The 19,333-nt window shown below is 47.2% G+C and overlaps 1 protein-coding gene across 4 annotated transcripts in view; it reads left to right on the top strand.

The window, feature by feature from the left end:
* rhbdf1a (rhomboid 5 homolog 1a (Drosophila)) overlaps positions 1–19,333 on the top strand; it is a 423,866-nt gene that overhangs the window by 381,456 nt on the left and 23,077 nt on the right. For all 4 annotated transcript variants that reach the window (XR_015079926.1, XM_086000460.1, XM_086000461.1 and 1 more), the window contains 2 exons: positions 2,149–2,243; positions 5,440–5,515. Coding sequence is in view for 3 of the 4 variants with exons in the window: in XM_086000460.1 (XP_085856586.1) it covers positions 2,149–2,243; positions 5,440–5,515 (171 nt within the window). In the remaining variant the exon portion in view is untranslated. The remainder of the gene's footprint in view (positions 1–2,148; positions 2,244–5,439; positions 5,516–19,333) is intronic.

Raw genomic sequence — 19,333 nt, 5'->3', positions numbered from 1 at the left:
GCATAGATTACAAGAGCAGGGGGGTTATGCTTCAACTGTATAAAGCACTAGTTAGGCCTCAGCTAGAGTACTGCGTGCAGTTCTGGTCACCACATTACAGGAAAGATGTGATTGCACTCGAGAGGGTACAGAGGAGATTTACAAGGATGTTGCCGGGAGTAGAGAATCGTAGCTATGAGGAAAGACTGGATAGGCTCGGTCTGTTTTCCTTGGAACAGAGGAGGCTGAGGGGAGACCTTATTGAGGTGTATAAAATTATGAGGGGCATAGATAAAGTGGATAGAAAGGACCTATTTCCCTTAGCAGAGGGGTCAAAAACCAGGGGGCACAGATTTAAAGTAATTGGGGGAATGTTTAGAGGGGATTTGAGGGGAAATGTCTTCACCCAGAGGGTTGTGGGGGTGTGGAACTCACTGCCTGAAAGGGTGGTAGAGGCAGAAACCCTAACCACATTTAAAAAGTACTTGGATGTGCACTTGGGATGCTGTAACCTGCAGGGCTACGGACCAAGAGCTGGGAAGTGGGATTAGGCTGGATAGCTCTTTGTTGGCCGGCGCGGACACGATGGGGCGAAATGGCCTCCTTCCGTGCTGTAACTTTCTATGATTCTATGACCATGTTTGTATTGGGCTCGATGTATAAGTTTGTCTTGGACGGTAAAGAAAAACAAACCCAGACTTCTCATTTACTCCTATTGTATAAAATTCCTAATACAAATCAAAAATGCTGATAAGCACAATTTCTTCCACTGGTGTATTCTTTTTTAAGTAGTCCATGCACTATTTAACAATGTTCTGTATAGCCTGTCAGTACTTATAAGATGCATTTAGCCTTTTGGTAATCTGAATGGATACCCCCACTCTGAGAGCTCATTTGTACTTTCATTGTACGTGACAAACAATAATTAATGACTTAAAAAAATTCAGAGTCATTGATCACTAATCTGCATTCTAAGAGGGAAAAATTGGGTCATGCCCACTTTGGGGCGCTAACTTCGCCGGGGCGCTATCTTTAGCGCCGCCTTGTCTGAAATTGAATGGTAGCAGGAGGTAGGGCACTACTGGAAGTGCACCCCCTCCCTCTTGGGGCACTCCCATTGAATATCGCGGTGCTACGTGCAGTAGCGCCACGTGCATTGGCACGTAACGCCGCGGTACTACAGGCCTCCCTCCCCTGATTAAGGGGGAGGGGCCTAGCGCTGGACCAGCGTGGAGCGGGGTGCCAGCAAAAGAGCCCAGCGCTCAAGAGGAGTGCCGGGCTGGCCGATCGCGGCCGGCACCCCGCAAGAGGAGGCGAGGGGGGCAGGTGCTGGCAGGCGGCCCAAAAAAAATGGCCGCCCAGCACCTGTCCTTTAATTTGTGCCGCCCTGGCCGCAAACACGGCACCCTGATCCTGTCGGACATAGCATCCGGCGGTAGGTCATGGGGCGTGAGGCAAGCTACCGCCACCACTAACCTCCTGCTGAATTTTGCGGGAGGCATTCATGGTGGCGCGTCCGGGCGCTAGGTACTTTGCGCCCCGTTAGCACCAATGGGAGGCGCAAAGCAACCAAATTTTTCCCCCTAAATGGCCTTAGCACATGAAAATGATTAAACAGCAGCCTGCTTAACTGCTATCGCATTATCTCAGGTACTACGGTGCCTCCCTCCCTAAAAGACATCATAGGACTAGCTCCACACAAAACCCCATACCAAGCAGTTAACTGTACACCAGAAATAAAAACTGATGAATGACGGAAACACTCAGCAGGTGAGGCAGCATCTACGGAGCGAAAAACAGAGTTAACATTTCAGGTCAGAACTAAGGTCATTGACCTGAAACGTTAACTCTTGTTTCTCTCCACAGATGCTGCCTGGCCTGCTGAGTGATTCTGTATTTATTTCAGAATTCCAGCAACTGCCATGTTTTGCTTTTGAACTAGAAGACCAGAGTTGATTGTAGTCATGGAGAGGTCAGCAGTCCAGAGACCATTTTGCCATTCTGGCTGAAAGAGAGAGGGTGCAGGTAGCTTAACAGTGAGAGCTGCAAAGGGGAAACATCAATCTAATAAGAGAAATCTTATATAAAGAACTTTCAGTATTTACTTTTAAACTGGCGAATGAAACTGCAGGCTTGGAAAATGACCATAATTCCATTATTCTTTTTCAGATTTGCACTAAAAGTACTGCTGGAAACCACACCAACCTTCCCCACCTGGACTGTGTCATCACAGGACGGCCCTGCTGTATTGGCACCAAAGGGAGGTGAGTATGTGCTCGTCGTATTCCAGAATCCTGTATGTGGGATAACAAGTATAGTCGGAGTCAAACATTTCCAAAAAAGCGCTAGGTAAATCTCTGGTTGGGAATAGGATTGAAAGTTATGGGGTGGATACGGGCTGAGATGATCAAACACATGGTCGAATGCTGTTGGGACTTTGTGGGAAGGGTTAAACGCTAGAGGGTAATTAGCCAGCATTAAAATAGCAAAAGTGGACCAGGGAGCAGATGAAATAGACAATCTATTCACTTTGGGGTTCAGGAAGTATTGATACAGAACCTTTCCCTCTGCAGATTAACTAGGTGGGGGTAAATTCCAGAGTAGGGTTAATTGCACCTGATCTGTGGATGGAGTGGAGATGGTGGGCTGAAAAGCCTCCTCTCGTTGCCTTTTTCTTTACATGTTGCTTCAGGGTATAATGATTGCACCATTACTTTGAAAATATTCTCAGGCAAGTTGTACTTTTTTCTAAATTTCTTCCGTCCTCACATCCATCCACTTTATAAACTGTTATTTTTTCATCTCTTTAAAATGGGAGCAAAGTCTATAGGGAGTACTTCATGCTTATATTACTCCCCAATATCTCTCAAAACATCGCCGTCAAAATGTATGTTCCCATTAATGACATTTCTTTGACTTTGCTGCTCCACGAGGCTCTGCAATTTCAGGCCTCTCTCTGAGCCACACCAGTGATTTCGCTTAAGTGGAGGAGCGGTCTGCCTCCGAGAGTGGCTGTATTCATTTTAATGGTGCTCACCATTTTGGAGTGACTCGGAAGCTGACCTGGTGCTGCCGGTCACTTGGGGAAAATACTCTAGCGCCTGCAGCAGTCACACCTAAAGTGGGCTGATTTGCTGCGAGTGAATTGTCCCTGTTCTACAGAATAATGACGGAAATATGAAAATGGTGACAGCCTTCTTTCCATTTTACACCCAGAGATAGAGAAGAAACCATGTTTGACAGATTCTGATAAGTGCTGAATTTGACCAGCTGCCATTAAATTGCTTTAACACCATGGTTCATGACACCAATGCAGCTAACCGTATTAAAAAGGCGAAAGAAATGTTGGTCTTTATGTCAAGGGGGCTGGATTACAAAGGGGTGGAGGTAATACTATAGTTGTATTGACAGCAGCTGGAGTACGATGCTCAATTCTGGGCACAGCACCTCCGGAAGGATATATTGGCCTTGAAGGGGGTGAAACGCAGATTAACCAGAATGATACCGGGGCTAAAAGGGTTAAAATATGAGGACAGGCTGCACAGACTAGGCTTATATTCTCTTGAGTAAAGAAGATTAAGGGGTGATCTAGTTCAGGTGTTTAAGATGATTAAAGGATTTGAGAGGGTAGATAGAGAGAAACTGTTTCCTCTGGTGAGGGAGTCCAGGACAATTTTAGCCTTAAACTTAGAGCTTGGCCATTCAGGGGAGATGTCAGAACAGAGAGGGTAGTGGAGATCTGGAACTCTCCCAAAAAGCTATTGAGGCTAGTTCAGTTGAAAATTTTAACACCGAGATCGATAGATATTTGTTCGGTAAGGGTATTCAGGGATATGGAGCATAGGCAGACAAATGGAGTTGAGGTACAGATCAGCCATGGTCTAATAGAATGACGGAACAGGCTCAAAGGGCTGAATGGCCTGCTCTATGTCCCATGTTCCCATTTACTGCTAGTTTCACATTGATGGAAAGCAGTTCCTGGCTGCTCATCAATGTGAAAGTGGGAACATAATTCAGGTTGGATCTTATCTGACACCAGTGCAATGTGAAACCAGCTGCATAACGTACTCAGACCACCTTAGGTACTTTATAAACTTACTACAGAGTCCTTAACATTTTGGGAAAGCAGACACTCCAGCGTCCACTCTCAAAAACATGGTGATCCGAGTGCGCAACAGAAGTGTGATTCACAGCCACGGGCAGCCGTTGTATAACAGGGGTTTGCCAGCTGCGCTTCACATTCTGCAGCTACCACATCTAAGCCTGGTATTGCTGTGTATTTCTGGGTTCAGTGTGGGTGAAATTGGTCTTTAGCGAAAGCCAAAGTCAATGGAAACGAAAACCGGGCGGGGTGTAAAACAAGTTGCCGATTCACTATCGCCCATTTCACACTTTTGCCGAGGATCAGTTCCACCCCGTGATTTGCAAACATTCTGGTAGATTCTAATTTCCTATTGAAAATATTGCACCTCCGTGGGAGGATTGGGATTAACGTTGATGTGCTGCTGGAGGTGCATCCACTATACTTTTACTGATTTTTCAGGTGCAAAATAGACAAAGGCCTTAGCATTGTCAATTTGACTGCCTTGCAGGCTTTAATTTTTTTTAAAGAAGTTTTTAATAATCATTTGCATGAATGATTTGTTTCTTTGCAACCAAAAGGTTGTTCATATTTGGCAGTATGATCCTGCACAGGGTAAGCATTTTGTTGTGGTGGATCATCCACGTGATGTCACCTTGGCTCTTGTGCATGCCCTGGTGACCACCCTCCATTACCGCTGCTGTTAGAGATTTTCATGTATTGCTGTCAGAGGCCTGTTATTATTGGAGATCACCTAGACTGCTCCATACTTCTTGTAAATGGTCTAAATGAAAAGAAAGAGTGAAAGTACACTGCAGTTCGATAAAAGGCAGCTTACCGTTTCAGGTGCAGCTCCTTCAGCAGGACTCTGGCAAAAGGCCTCGACCTGAAATGTTCACCTGCCTTTTCTCTTTGTAGGTTGCTGATGGACCCGCTGTGTATTTCTGGCATTTTCTGTTATTATTTCAGATTCCCAGCATCCACAGTGTTTTCTTTAAGCTTGTTAACGACCTGTACTATTGGCAGAAGGCAGATTCTTTAAGCTCTGTCACCTGCTAAAACAGCGTCAGGTTAATGCACTTTTATATTTGGATCTTCTGCAGTTCAGATAGCAGAAAACATTGGTTGGCATCTCCAGAAATTTACATAGGTAAAACTCGCCTCTTTACCCTGACAGCAGGGTTGTTTGCAAGTCTACGATTTCTTCAGGAGAAAGGACCTGGTTTTCGAAAATGTAAATGCAGGGAGACAGTGCACACAGCCTTGGCTCTCCTGTGCTCGCTCACTAAAGCTCCTAATGTAAAAGTTCTTCGAGCTTCACGACCCAGCTTGTTTAGGTATAATGTGGCACATAGTAAATGTTTGCATTCTTTTTGCAGATGTGAGATAACATCAAGAGAATATTGTGAGTTCATGAAAGGTTATTTCCATGAAGAAGCAACACTCTGTTCACAGGTTTGAATCAACACTTCGCTTTTCTAGAAATAGCTGTTAGCTGTGTGAAGCAATTAACTGAAGCATTATGGGCACAATTTATTCCTGCTGCCTTACCATTAAATGGTGTCACTACCACGTGCGATGCTGATACAGTTTATTCTTAATCAAACTGAGCTGTGTTGGCTGATCCTTCCTATTAATGCCAAATTATCTATCTGCTGTGAAGGGCTTGAAGACAGGTGAATTGGCATTAATGTGAAGATTGCAAATACCCCATACTATTTCCATCATTCCTTTTTTTGACCAGCAGCACACATGTTTCAGCTTAGTGTTCTTCTTCATTGCCCTATGTAGTTAAGAGTGGAGGTGCATGCAGGTGCAGCAGGCGGTTAGGAAGGCAAATGGTATGTTGGCCTTCGTAGCAAGAGGGTTCGAGTACAAGAACAAGGATGTCTTGCTGCAGTTGTACAGGGCCTTGGTGAGACCGCACCTTGAGTATTGTGTGCAGTTTTGGTCACCTTACCTGAGGAAGGACGTTCTTGCCATGGAGGGAGTACAGCGAAGATTCACCAGGCTGATACTTGGGATGGCAGGAATGACGTACGAGGAGAGATTGTGTCGATTGGGCTTATACTCACTGGAGTTTAGAAGATTGAGAGGGGATCTCATCGAAACCTATAAAGTTCTGTCAGGTCTGGACAGACTAGATGCAGGAAGGATGTTTCTGATGGCCGGGGAGTCCAGAACCAGGGGTCATAGTCTAAGGATAAGGGGTAAGCCATTTAGGACTGAAATGAGGAGGAATTTCTTCACCCAGAGAGTGGTGAACCTGTGGAATTCTCTGCCACAGAGGGCGGTGGAGGCCAGTTCATTAAATATATTCAAGAAAGAGTTGGATATATTTCTTAAGGCTAAAGGGATCAAGGGATATGGGGAGAAGGCAGGGACAGGGTACTGAATTTGGATGATCAGCCATGATCTCATTAAATGGCGGAGCAGGCTCGAGGGGCCGAATGGCCTATCTTCTATGTTTCTATGGAAGAAATATATCACCGAGGAAAAAACATTTTCCAGAAGTAACATGAGATGGTTACCCACCGTGTATTGTGTGCATGAACATTTTACTACCCATTGCACTTTGGTTTATCATCGTAATAAGATCTCTGGGGATATAAAGCTCATTAAATCTGGAGACTGGAGGTCCATTAGTTCTAACTTTGCTTTACTGCCGTGTCTGCCACAAAAGCAAAAGTGTTTATTCCCAATTGTAGAAAGGAGTAAATTAATCCTTGCTATGGAAAGGAAAGAGCTCCACCTCATGTGCTGGCTACTGCTCCACAGTCTTGGCCAGTATAAACTTCAAGATTACTGCTGAAACTGTGCTATTCATCCTGGTATTGCTGCAGAAGGGGATCAGACCAATTTGATTGGAGGAATTCTATTTCAATAACGTGCATAGTTAAATTGGCAGGATACCTGTGGTGGTTAACCGCTTTGATATAGTTCCCTCTGAAAGTTGAAAAGATCAAACAGGAATAGTGTACTCACCTTTGGACAGGTGCTGCATACTTTGGCTTTGGATACACATTTCTCTGTTGGTCTATCTATTCTATTCAGCACCCTGTGTTCCCTCACTTACAAATGACTCTTTTTTTTTACTCTCCCCAAGTCTCCTTGCACTGAAACCATTAGCTTGGGCAATGGAAAATGTCCGCATCCTTTTACTGTAGCACATCTATGGGATTTAGCTCTCTTCCAGGATGTAAATTGAATGTCGAGCATTATCCTTAGGGGGAGAAATTCGGTATCGCCCCGTTTGGGGCGCAGTTATCGACCGGGCGCAAAGTTTAGTGTCTGGCACTAATTATCGCCTCCGACTGCAAATTTGGCTTCTATCGCCTCTGGAAGTGATTGGAGCGCTAAATCAGGCACTACACACCTCTCTTAAGGCACTAACGCTGAGGAGCGAGGCGCTAACTCAGAGTGCTGGCGAAGCTCATGTGATGTCAGTCAACAATGGAACACAGACACACTGACGCCAGCCAGTTCTTAAAGGGGAGGGTCGATCATGCTCTCCATTCACACCCTGCTCATTGCAGCCTTGAATCTCAGCCTGGAGAGACCTGTACATCAAATCTGCTGGAAAGAACAATAGAGAGGCCCAGGGAAAGAGCTCAGAGTGCAGCCCCCATAGTCTCTTCTAAATCGATGCAAGGAAGGTTAAATCAAAATGAACCTGCAAAGTGCAGCTCAGTACCCAAAACTCCTTCACACAGTGTTGAATCTCTCCAGAAGTCTCTCTCTCTCTCTCAGAATGTGTGGTGCAAAAATGTCACCGACAAAAAAAGTCAGGAAGCGGTCGCCTTTAAATAGCGCTCTCCCAGTCCCTTCCCGACTGCAAAACATTCCCCTCAGCCTGTCGTTACTAGCGGCAGGCGGTAAGGCAAGGGGCGCCATGCAATATCCGGACCGGAGCGCTACTGGGGCGTTGCACACTCGACTGATGTCACAATCTGCAGGTGCAGAAGATCATGGCGGTAGTGTTTAGCGCCGCCGCAAAATGTCTGGTCAATTTTGCCAACGGTGCAAACATCGCCACGCCCGGGCGCTAGTTGTTTTGCGCCCGCGCTAACAGGCGGCGCAAAGCAACTGAATTTTTCCCCCTTAGTTTTTCCAATACAGCACCACTCGCCAGTACATAGTCACTTCCTTTCGCACTTCTGCGACGTGACTTTGAATCCAGCCCAAACTGAGCAAAATCTCCTGTCAGTGTTGACAGTCTGTTGCAAATTTCAGACCTGCCTTAAATATTCTGTTGGGTTCAGTGGTACTCCTCAGTCCTGAGCGTCTTACATTTAAGAGTGAACCTGTATTGTCCAATATCTATCTGGTGGTCTAAACTAGCTATCGTGTCTTTCACACGTGTCCTCACCTGTGCTTCTTCAATTAATCTTTCAGTAGACAGAATGAAAACACAAGTGAGATGAGGCTAAATCCAAATCTTTAAGCTACTTTATTTTACAGACAAGTGAATGCACAGAGCAACAGTTGTAATTGCATCTTCATTTACGTCACTTCCCTCCTCATTAAAAATAAAAGAAATATTATGAATAATAAAGCACGCCACACTACCCAATGTTAGTGGGCTTACGTGACATTTTTTTTCTGGTCAGCCTCCTAGTTTTGACTGGGTCTGAGCTTAAAATAAACAAACTTTCCCTCACTGGGCTGAGCTCCTTCCTCAGACCTAATTTAATTGACCGAAAATATGAATTTTTCTCCTTTTGTTTGTTCTGACCACTGCAAGTGGTTGGACTTTTCTCTGTTCAGTGAATGCTGGTGGACAATTAAGCAACCATTCTTTACTTAATGCAAAAGCAAAATACTGCGGATGCTGGAAATCTGAAATAAAAACAGAAAATGCTGGAAATACTCAGCAGGTCAGGCAGCATCTGTGGAGAGAGAAACAGAGTTAAAGGGGTAGATTTTCATAAAGCTGTCGGGAAGGAGGCGGGACTACAACTTTCGGGTTTTAGTCCCGCCTACATCGACGTTCGGCCTATCCACGCGATTTTCCCTTGATTGACCTTGTTAAGCCCGCCCAGCGGGCTCAGCAGGCCAATTAAGGGCCACTCGGCAACAGGTGACGTCACAGACTGAAATTTCATCTGTCAAGAGGTCTTGACAGATGAAATATCAGTGTTTCACAGTTGTTTGAAGCTGTCAAACACTGACAGTCTGACTTCTAACCTGAGTCCTTCTCCACAGACTCAGTTAGAAGTCTCACCGGCAAAGAAAGCTGAAGGCTGTCACTTTTGACAGCTCGCAGCCATTTTGCTTTCAGTGCCAGGTGAGTGATGGACTCACGAAACCTAGAGGAAGAAAGGCTGTTAAGGTAAGTACAGGTAATTTAAACTTCTTTACACACTTTAGACACACCAAACACACTTACCTTTGCACTCATGCACCCATCACTCACCTGAACACTGACATCGCGACCCCTCCAAGTCCTTCAACCCGACAGCCCGCCTGCTCTAACCTGGCGTGGTTTGGAGCCGTCGGGAATCCCACATGACACTCCTCAAAATAGGGATTAGGCTAAAAACTGCCTGTTAACAGGCAGTTCATTGGCACTAATCCCTTCTCGCCTCGGGTCGGCGGGTCCCAGTGCGGGGCAGGTACCCGCCTCCCCTGAAACTTACGTGGAGCGGGTTTTGGGCGGGATGGTGTCGGGACCCCCGAAATCGGGATTTCCCCCCCCCCCCCCCACACGCCTGAAACCCTGCCTGACGGCTCCAGGAAAATCGACCCCAAAGTTTCGGGTCGATGACTTTCGCCAGAACTGGAAAAAGTTGAAGATGTAACAGGTTTTTAAGCAAGTGCAGGGGCAGGGAAAGGGGGGAGGGGAGGAAAGAACAAAAGGGAAGGTCTGTGATAGGGTGGAAGGCAGGAGGTGATGGTGCAAGGCAAAAGGAAATGGTAATGGGACAAGTTAAGAAACAAAAGATGACTAGATGAAGTGTAAATGGCAATGGCAGGATGATCAACAGTTGCCATGTGAGAGAGAGAAAAAAAGGATAGGGGCAGAGGTTATGGTCTGAAATTGTTGAACTCTATGTTGAGTCCAGAAGGCTGTAAAGTGCCTAATCGAAAGATGAGGTGCTGTTCCTTGAGCTTACGGTGAGCTTCATTGGAACAGTGTAATAGGCTGAGGACAGAGAGGTCAGAGTGGGAGTGGAGCGGAGAATTAAAGTGACAAGCGACCGGAAGCTTACAGACTGAACATGGTGTTCCGCAAAGTGGTCACCCAATCTGTATTTGGTCTCCCCAATGTAGAGGAGACCGAATCGTGAGCAGCGAATACAGTATACTAAATTGCAAGAAGTACAAGTAAATCGCTGTTTCACCTGGAAGGAGTGTTTGGGGCCCTGGACAGTGGGAAGGGAGGAGGTGAAAGGGCAGGTGTTGCATCTACTGCGCTTGCACGGGAAGGTGCCGGGCGAAGGGGAAGGGGTGTTGGAGGCGATAGAGAAGTGGACCAGGGTGTCGCGGAGGGAGCAGTCCCTTCGGAATGCTGAAAGGGGAGGGGAGGGGAAGATGTGTTTGGTGGTGGGATCACGCTGGAGGTGGCGGAAATGGCGGAGGATGATCCGTTGAATGTGGAGGCTGGCGGGCTGAAAGGTGAGGACAAGGGGAAGCCTATCGTGGTTCCGGGAGGGAGGGGAAGGGGTAAGAGCAGAAGTGCGGGAAATAGAATGGACACGGTCAAGGGCCGTGTCAACCACGGTAGAGAGGAATCCTCAGTTGAGGAAAAAGGAAGACATATCGGAAGCACTGGTATGGAAGGTGGCATCGTCAGTGCAGATGTGGTGGAGATGGAGAAACTGGGAGAATGGAGCAGAGTCCTTACAGGAAGCGGGGTGGGAGGAAGTGTAGTCCAGGTAGCTGTGGGAGTCAGTGGGCTTATAGTGAATGTTTGTCAATAGCCTATCCCCAGAGATGGAGACAGAGAAGTCGAGGAAGGGAAGGGAAGAGTCGGAGATGGACCATGTGAAGGTGAGAGAAGGCTGGAAATTGGAAGCTGTGGCGGAGCCACCAAGAGACACTAAACAATCAGTAATCATTCCTTTAACCACTCTGTAGTGCAGTTGTGGACTGCACCTTTAAGTTGTATGTAGTTTCTTGTATTTCTGCGTGATGACGTCATGACGCCGATCACGTGACCCCCAGTTGGCGCGGAAAGCATGATGACGTCATGACGTCGGTTTCCAGTATTTAGTGGCAGTCTTGGAGAGGCTGTAGTTCTGCACAGACCTGCTGACATCTGCTCTTGTAGTTTATTAGTTAAAGTAGTTTGTTTATTAAAGCTTGATTATTTCGTTTCACTGCGTTGGACTTCATTATTCGGATAGGAACTTCCGTTCCTACATTGGTGACCCCGAGCTCGTTGGACAACTTTCTTCGAGATACTTATAATGAACACGAACGCCGTTGCCCTTAAATTGCCGCAGTTCTGGGAACAGCAACCAGCAGCATGGTTTTTCCAAGCAGAAGCCCAGTTTGCTATCCGGGACATTACAGCGGATTCAACCCGTTATTATTACGTGGTTTCCGCTCTGGACAGCGTCACGGCTTCACGGGTCGTCAGCATCCTGGGGAATCCACCGGCAGAGGGCAAGTATGAAGCTTTAAAAGATCGTTTGCTACAGGTGTTTGGTTTAACTAAGTCGGAGTGTGCACGCAAGCTTATCGCAATGCCCGGTCTTGGGGACTCAAAACCATCAGAATTGATGAGCCAAATGCTCACGCTTTTGGGTTCGGAGCCCCAATGTTTTTTATTTCGAGAGCTCTTCCTCTGCCAGCTACCCGAGCCAGTTCAGGCAGTCTTGGCCAGTTCTACGATTGCGGACTGTGCCGAGCTGGCTGCAGAGGCAGATAAGACTTTTATGGTCACACAGCAGAGTTGCGCAGCTACGAGGCGTCTTTCCCCTACACGAGCAAAGTCCAGCCCTCCTCCAGCAGACTGGTGTATGTACCACGCCCGTTTTGGCGCCAAGGCTCGACGCTGCCGTCCACCCTGCAGTTGGGTTGAAAAAAAGTCTCCAGCAGACTCACAAACTTCGATGAAGAAGACAGGGGCTGACAAACACACCCAGTTCACCATGGCAGTCGGTTCAGCAGGAAAACTCCTCTATATTACTGATTCCAGAACAGGGCGACAATTCTTGTGTGATACTGGTTCTCAGTGCAGTATTTTGCCAGTTTCAAAGCTAGATCTACAATCCGGCGGTCACGGCTCTTCCCTCGAGGCAGCCAATGGTGCGGCCATTCGCACGTTCGGTAAACGGACAGTTAATTTAACTCTTGGAGGTCAACGTTTTGTATGGGAATTTATAACGGCTAAAGTATCACAGGCCATCCTGGGGGCTGATTTTTTTTGTGCCTATGGTTTTCTGGTCGACGTCCAACATTGTCGACTCATTAATGCGTCTACTTTCCATGCAGTGCCTTGTCACCGCAGTACTGCTGTCTCCTGGTCGGTTGCCTGTGTGGTTCCATCGCAGGAAGGGTTTAGGCGCCTACTTGGCGAGTTCCCGGGGCTCACCAGGCCTACATTCTCGGCAGCAGTCGCGAAGCACGGTGTGGTGCATTATATCACCACAACAGGATCGCCTGTTTACGCTCGGGCACGAAGATTGGAACCCGGAAAGCTTATAGCCGCAAAGGCAGAGTTTCAGATTATGGAGCGCCTTGGGATTGTCCGACGCTCCGACAGTCCTTGGTCTTCCCCATTACACATTGTACCTAAACCAGGTGGCGGATGGAGGCCTTGTGGGGATTACAGATGCCTTAACGAAGCCACTATGCCGGATAGGTATCCAATACCGCATATACAGGATTTTTCGGCTCATTTGGCCGGCAACTCAATATTTTCCAAAGTAGATCTCGTTCGTGGATATCACCAAGTTCCTGTGCACCCTCAAGACGTCCCCAAAACGGTGGTCATCACACCGTTTGGCCTTTTTGAGTTCCTTCGCATGCCGTTTGGATTGAAAAATGCAGCTCAGGCTTTTCAGAGACTTATGGACTCTGTGTTACGGGACCTTCCTTTCATTTTCATTTACTTGGATGATATTCTCATTGCTAGTAAAGATAAGGAAGAGCACATGGCTCATTTACGTACACTCTTTGCCCGTCTCAGCCAACATGGCCTCATTATAAATCTAGCCAAATGCCAGTTTGGGTTAACCAGCATTGACTTTCTGGGGCATAGGATCACCTCCGAAGGCGCCGTCCCACTGGCCACTAAGGTAGAGGCAGTTACGGCATTCCCGTGGCCTCATATACTTAAATCTTTTCAGGAGTTCCTGGGGATGGTAAATTTTTATCATCGTTTTGTCCCCAAGGCAGCCCAATTAATGCAGCCACTGTACGAAGCACTTAAAGGGAAGTCGGGTAAAGATGTTATCATTTGGACACCACAGATGGACCAAGCATTCCTGGACACCAAGGCGGCATTGGCAGATGCAACTATGCTTGCACACCCACTCCCGGGCGCAACCATCACCCTTATTACCGATGCCTCCGATTACGCCATCGGGGCAGTGCAGGAACAATGGGCTGACGGGACTTGGCAGCCATTGGCCTTTTTTAGCCACCAACTGCGTAAAAATGAGCGAAAATATAGCACTTTCGATAGGGAGTTGCTGGCCTTGTTTTTGGCCATCCGGCATTTTCGTTTTCTCCTAGAAGGGCGTCCGTTTACTGTATTTGTGGACCATAAACCGCTCACTTTTGCAATGGCCAAAACGGCGGAGCCGTGGTCAGCCCGGCAACAGCGCCACCTGTAGGGGTTTTTTTCCTGCTCTCTTGCCCGTTCTGGCCTCCTGCCAGGCTTCGTGCAAGAATTACCCTTGAGTGGTTTGACCCACTCCCCCTACGGTTCTAGACCTTGGACTTAGATGCAGAGAACAGTAGTGCAGAGAAAAGGACTCAATAGACCAGGCTGAATAGCACGAAATGGATGCTTTTATTTTTAAACAGTTTGAAGCATTACAAAATACATGTCATAGGCACAGATTAAAGCAACTACAATCATGCACAAATTTATGAACTTGACTCTATGGAAATGGGGAACACACGGCACATCGTAAAAGGGGGAACACATTACGATTTCCCTTAACTCCCTCCCCTATACCTAAACTAAGTTTCGACCTGGGGAACCTGGGATCATGCTCACCACTCTCGAAATCGTGAGAAAGGGGGGGTTCGCAGCCCTTTTGGCACCGCTTTCCGTCGTCACGTGGATTTGGAAACTTCTGGCGCAGTCGATATTCTCTCTCTCTCTCTCTCTCTCTCTCTCTCGAGGCGATGGGGTAGACACAGCCTCGATGAGCGCTCGTCAAGGTTGAGATCCACTAAGCCTGTCGTGGATTTTTGTTCATGGAGTAGAACAACAACCCAATGGGATGTTGAGACACGGAAGTGTCAGGCCCGGACTGTCCTTTTGTCTCCGGCCTGGTCGGTTCTCCAGAGGGTTTCTTCTCCGTCGGCCTGGGTCGTCGATGATCTCCCGACCCCAGCACCCGGGCCACCCTCGTCGTCTTCTCGTCGTGGCCGAGCCTTGTTTGGCTGAACACCGACCACGTTGTCCTTTTACCGAAACCGTCCGTCTTTAAAAAGACGAAAACGTTTTCATCGATTCTGCATCTGCCGAAGTGGAAGGGGCGCCGATCCTGGCCCCGTCCGAAGAAGTTGAAGAAGTCACGTATATGGACTTTCAATCCATAGTTATACTCTTTTGGAACAGTCTTATCTCCCGCCAAATCATAGTCCTGTCTTTGTATTAATTTTGGCGGGCAGAAATCTCTGCAGGGGCGCTTTGTCTTGTAACGGAGCCGGTGATAACTTAAACTGGCCTTCCTGGCCGATAATGTCTTTTGATGTCTTTTGCATTGTCACCGCGGCTCGGTTCGCATATTGATCGGTCCGGAGATTTTCCTTGATGGCTGCTAAACGGTTTTTCCTTTGTACAATAAATGGGTATGAGTGATTTTGCATTGTCCGCCCATATCTTGATGGGCCCCATCCTGTACTTGTAATCCATTGAATATGTATGCTGTTCCTCTGAGTTTCGGTTCCCAGATACTGGCTTTCGCGGGCTCACTGTCTTCAATCCACAAGCCTGTCTGGCTTGCAGTAACAGAAATAAAATGGTTCAGAAACTGATCACGGGGCCTGGCGGCCATTTTGTATGCCCTTTTATCAAAGGTTTTTCTGTGCAAGCTTACTTTGGTCAATAAACAGTCTTATTTTATCCAGTTTTTCTTGCGTGATTTTTGCTGAAAATTGCGAATCTTACACACCTTACATTTATATCTGAATTTACGACGGATTTACGACATGTGTCTGGCAAAGATAATCTTGTGGCTGATTGCCTGTTGCGTGCCCCAGTCCAGACAATTCACCTGGGAATCGATTTCGTCGGGTTGGCGAAAGAACAGCTGGTGGATCCTGAAGTTCAGGCGTATCGGACCATGCCTTCTAGCTTGCAGGTAGCCGATGTTATGTTCCAATCAGCAGGAACCATGCTCTTGTGTGACACGGGAGTGCCCCGGCCCATTGTGCCAGTCGAATGGCGTAAGAAGATTTTTCAGGTTATACATGGCTTATCACACCCGGGGATGCGAGCTTCACAACGACTTATGTCCCGTAAATTTGTTTGGAAGGGAATGCATTTAGACGTTAAGGACTGGACAAACAATTGCGTCGACTGTCAAAAATCAAAGGTCCACCGTCACGTGAAGGTTCCAATGGCCATCTTTCCAGTGCCTGAACGCCGGTTCGACCATGTACATGTGGACTTAGTGGGCCCCCTCCCCATTTCGCGGGGTTTTATGCATCTCCTGACAATAGTGGACCATACTACCAGGTGGCCAGAGGCGATTCCCTTGGTTGCTACTACCACAGCGGACGTATCCAGGGCGTTCATTTCGTCGTGGGTGGCCCGGTTTGGAGTGCCATCTGATATCTCCTCTGACCGAGGTCCACAATTTACGTCAGAGTTGTGGAATGCAGTTGCACAGGGCTTGGGTACCAAGCTGCACCGTACCACCGCTTACCATCCGCAAGCAAATGGCTTATGTGAAAGGTTTCATCGGTCTCTAAAGGCGTCCCTCCGTGCCAGCTTGTGTGGTTCCAACTGGGTGGATAGACTCCCTTGGGTGATGCTAGGCCTCCGTACAGCCCCCAAAGATGACTTCCAGGCTTCATCGGCTGAGTTAGTCTACGGTCAAGCACTTCGAGTACCAGGGGATTTTCTCCCTCCACATACAGAATCGTGGTCGCCTGCTCAGCAGCTCCTTCAGCATCAAGAGGTGGCAAAGAATTTCCTGCCTATTCCAACCTCGCATCACAACCTACAGAAGCCTCATGTTCCGGCAGAACTTTTGAGTTCCGATTATGTTTTTATTCGGCAGGATGCTCATAGAGATACACTCAGACCACCTTATGCTGGACCGTTTCGTGTCATTGCAGCGGGAGAGAAATATTTTACGGTCGAAGTGGGAGGTAAGTCTGATACCATCTCCATCGACCGACTTAAACCAGCCCATCTGGATCGGAGTGAACCAGTGGTTGTTGCTCAGCCACCTCGCCGTGGACGACCACCGTTGGCTACTAGACCAATTATGCAGCAGTCTACTATTAAATTGCCTGCTTCAGCTTCATCCTCGTCTACACCTTCTGCTACTGTTTCCTCCACCCCAGATGTACCGTTTCAGACACAGCCAAGTATTGACTCATCTTCCAACGGTCCATCGTCTGAAGTTCGTAGTCCGGGCAGAATCATTAAACCTCCTGCACGTTTGACGCTGTCTGTTAAAGAGAATTCTGGGGGGGCGCCTGTGGCGGAGCCACCAAGAGACACTGAACAATCAGTAATCATTCCTTTAACCACTCTGTAGTGCAGTTGTGGACTGCACCTTTAAGTTGTATGTAGTTTCTTGTATTTCTGCGTGATGACGTCATGACGCCGATCACGTGATGACGTCATGACGCCGATCACGTGACCCCCAGTTGGCGCAGAAAGCGTGATGACGTCATGACGTCGGTTTCCAGTATTTAGTGGCAGTCTTGGAGAGGCTGTAGTTCTGCACAGACCTGCTGACATCTGCTCTTGTAGTTTATTAGTTAAAGTAGTTTGTTTATTAAAGCTTGATTATTTCGTTTCACTGCGTTGGACTTCATTATTCGGATAGGAACTTCCGTTCCTACAAAGCATTCTTTACTTAACTTTGCTTTACTGCCGTGTCTGCCACAAAAGCAAAAGTGTTTATTCCCAATTGTAGAAAGGAGTAAATGAATCCTTGCTATGGAAAGGGAAGAGCTCCACCTCATGTGCTGGCTACTGCGTCACAGTCTTGGCCAGTATAAACTTCAAGATTACTGTTGAAACTGTGCTCTTCATCCTGGTATGTGCTGCAGAGGAATTACCACCCCATCAGCCAACTCTCAATCATCAGCAAAATGATGGAAGGAATCGTAAACAGTGATATCAAGCAGCACTTACTCACCAACAACCTGCTCACCAAAGTTCAGCTCCAGACCTCATTACATTCTTGGTCCAAACATAGAGATGAGCTGAATTCCAGGGGTGAGGTGAGAGTGACTGCCCTTGACATCAAGGCAGCATTTGACATTCAGTGGCACTACCATTGCCGAATCCCCCACCATCAACAACCTGGGGGGTCATCATTGACCAGAAACTGAACTGGAATTGCCACATACACGCTGTTCGTACTAGAACAGACCAGAGGCTGGGTATTCTGCAGCAAGTGGCTGATGTCCCATCTCCCAAAGCCTTTCCACCATCTACAAGGCACATGTCAAGTGTGTGATGGAATCCTCTCCACTTGCCTGGATGGATGCAGCTGATAAACACTCAAGAAGCTCGACATAATCCAGGACATCAGTCCACTTGATCGGCACCCCATCCACGAACACCCTCTTCCTCCACCAACATCTTACCGTGGCTGCAGTGTGTATTATCTGCAGGATACATTGCAGGAAGTCGCCAAGGCTTCTTCGATAGCACTGCCCAAACACACGACCTCCACCACCTAGAAGGACTAGGGCAGCAGGTGCATGTGAACACCATCACCTCCAAGTTTCCCGTCAAATCACACACAATCCTGTCTTTATCACTGTTCCTTCATTGTCGCTGGGTCAAAATCCTGGAACTCCCTACCTAATAGCATTGTGGGAGTACCTTCACCACATGGACAGCAGCAATTCAAGAAGGTGGCTCACCACCACCTTTTCAAGGGCAGTTAGGAATGGGCAATAAATGCCAGCCATTTGCCATCCTGAAGAATGATTTTTTTTTTAAATTTATCAATATGCTTATCAATAAAATCAGCTAACCTTTCCACCCCTAATCTACATCTCCCACAGAATGTTGTTCTATAAATTTAACCTCTTGAAAGCTGCCGTTAAAAGTAGCATTTTTACATTAATTACATAAATTTCTGCACAGGGACAACATCTGAGACCCCACCCCTCTCCTTCCTGAGGACAATAATTAACAGAAGGGCAGACGGGGAGGTTTTGAACAGTGGTCTGTCAAACACTGTCCTTGACCTGAACCTGGAAGCTTTGTTTTTTCAGTTAGAAGTCACCTGGAGAAAAAATACGCAAATCAAGGAAGTCAGCCTATAACCCAGAAAATGAACAGGGTGTGCACTTTATTATTTTTTGCCATTTGTTTTCAAAGAGAGAAATCTGATTGAGTTAAGTATGTGGAAATTTGCTTTGATTACTACTCTGTATGTTTACTTCCTGTCTGTGAAATAAATCGGCTTAGCGATTCGTACCTGGCCTGGTCGCAAGTGTTTCTCGGTCCATAGAAACTTAGAAAAATAGGAGCAGGAGTAGGCCATTCGGCCCTTCGAGCCTGCTCCGCCATTCAATATGATCATGGCTGATCCTCTATCTCAATACCATATTCCTGCTCTCTCCCCATACCCCTTGATGCCTTTTGTGTCTAGAAATCTATCTATCTCCTTCTTAAATATATTGTGACTTGGCCTCCACAGCCTTCTGTGGTAGAGAATTCCACAGGTTCACCACCCTCTGAGTGAAGAAATTTCTCCTCACCTCAGTCCTAAATGTCCTGCCCTGTATCCTGAGACTGTGACCCCTCGTTCTAGACACCCCCAGCCACGGGAAACATCCTCCCTGCATCCAGTCTGTCTAGCCCTATCAGAATTTTATACGTTTCAATGAGATCCCCTCTCATTCTTCTAAACTCTAGTGAATACAGACCTAATCGACCCA

Source organism: Somniosus microcephalus, chromosome 11, assembly GCF_052327205.1.
Source record: "Somniosus microcephalus isolate GS21.2 chromosome 11, FLI_Smic_1.0, whole genome shotgun sequence".
In the NCBI taxonomy this organism is placed as follows: Eukaryota; Metazoa; Chordata; class Chondrichthyes; order Squaliformes; family Somniosidae; genus Somniosus; species Somniosus microcephalus.
This window is presented reverse-complemented; position numbering and strand designations above follow the sequence as displayed.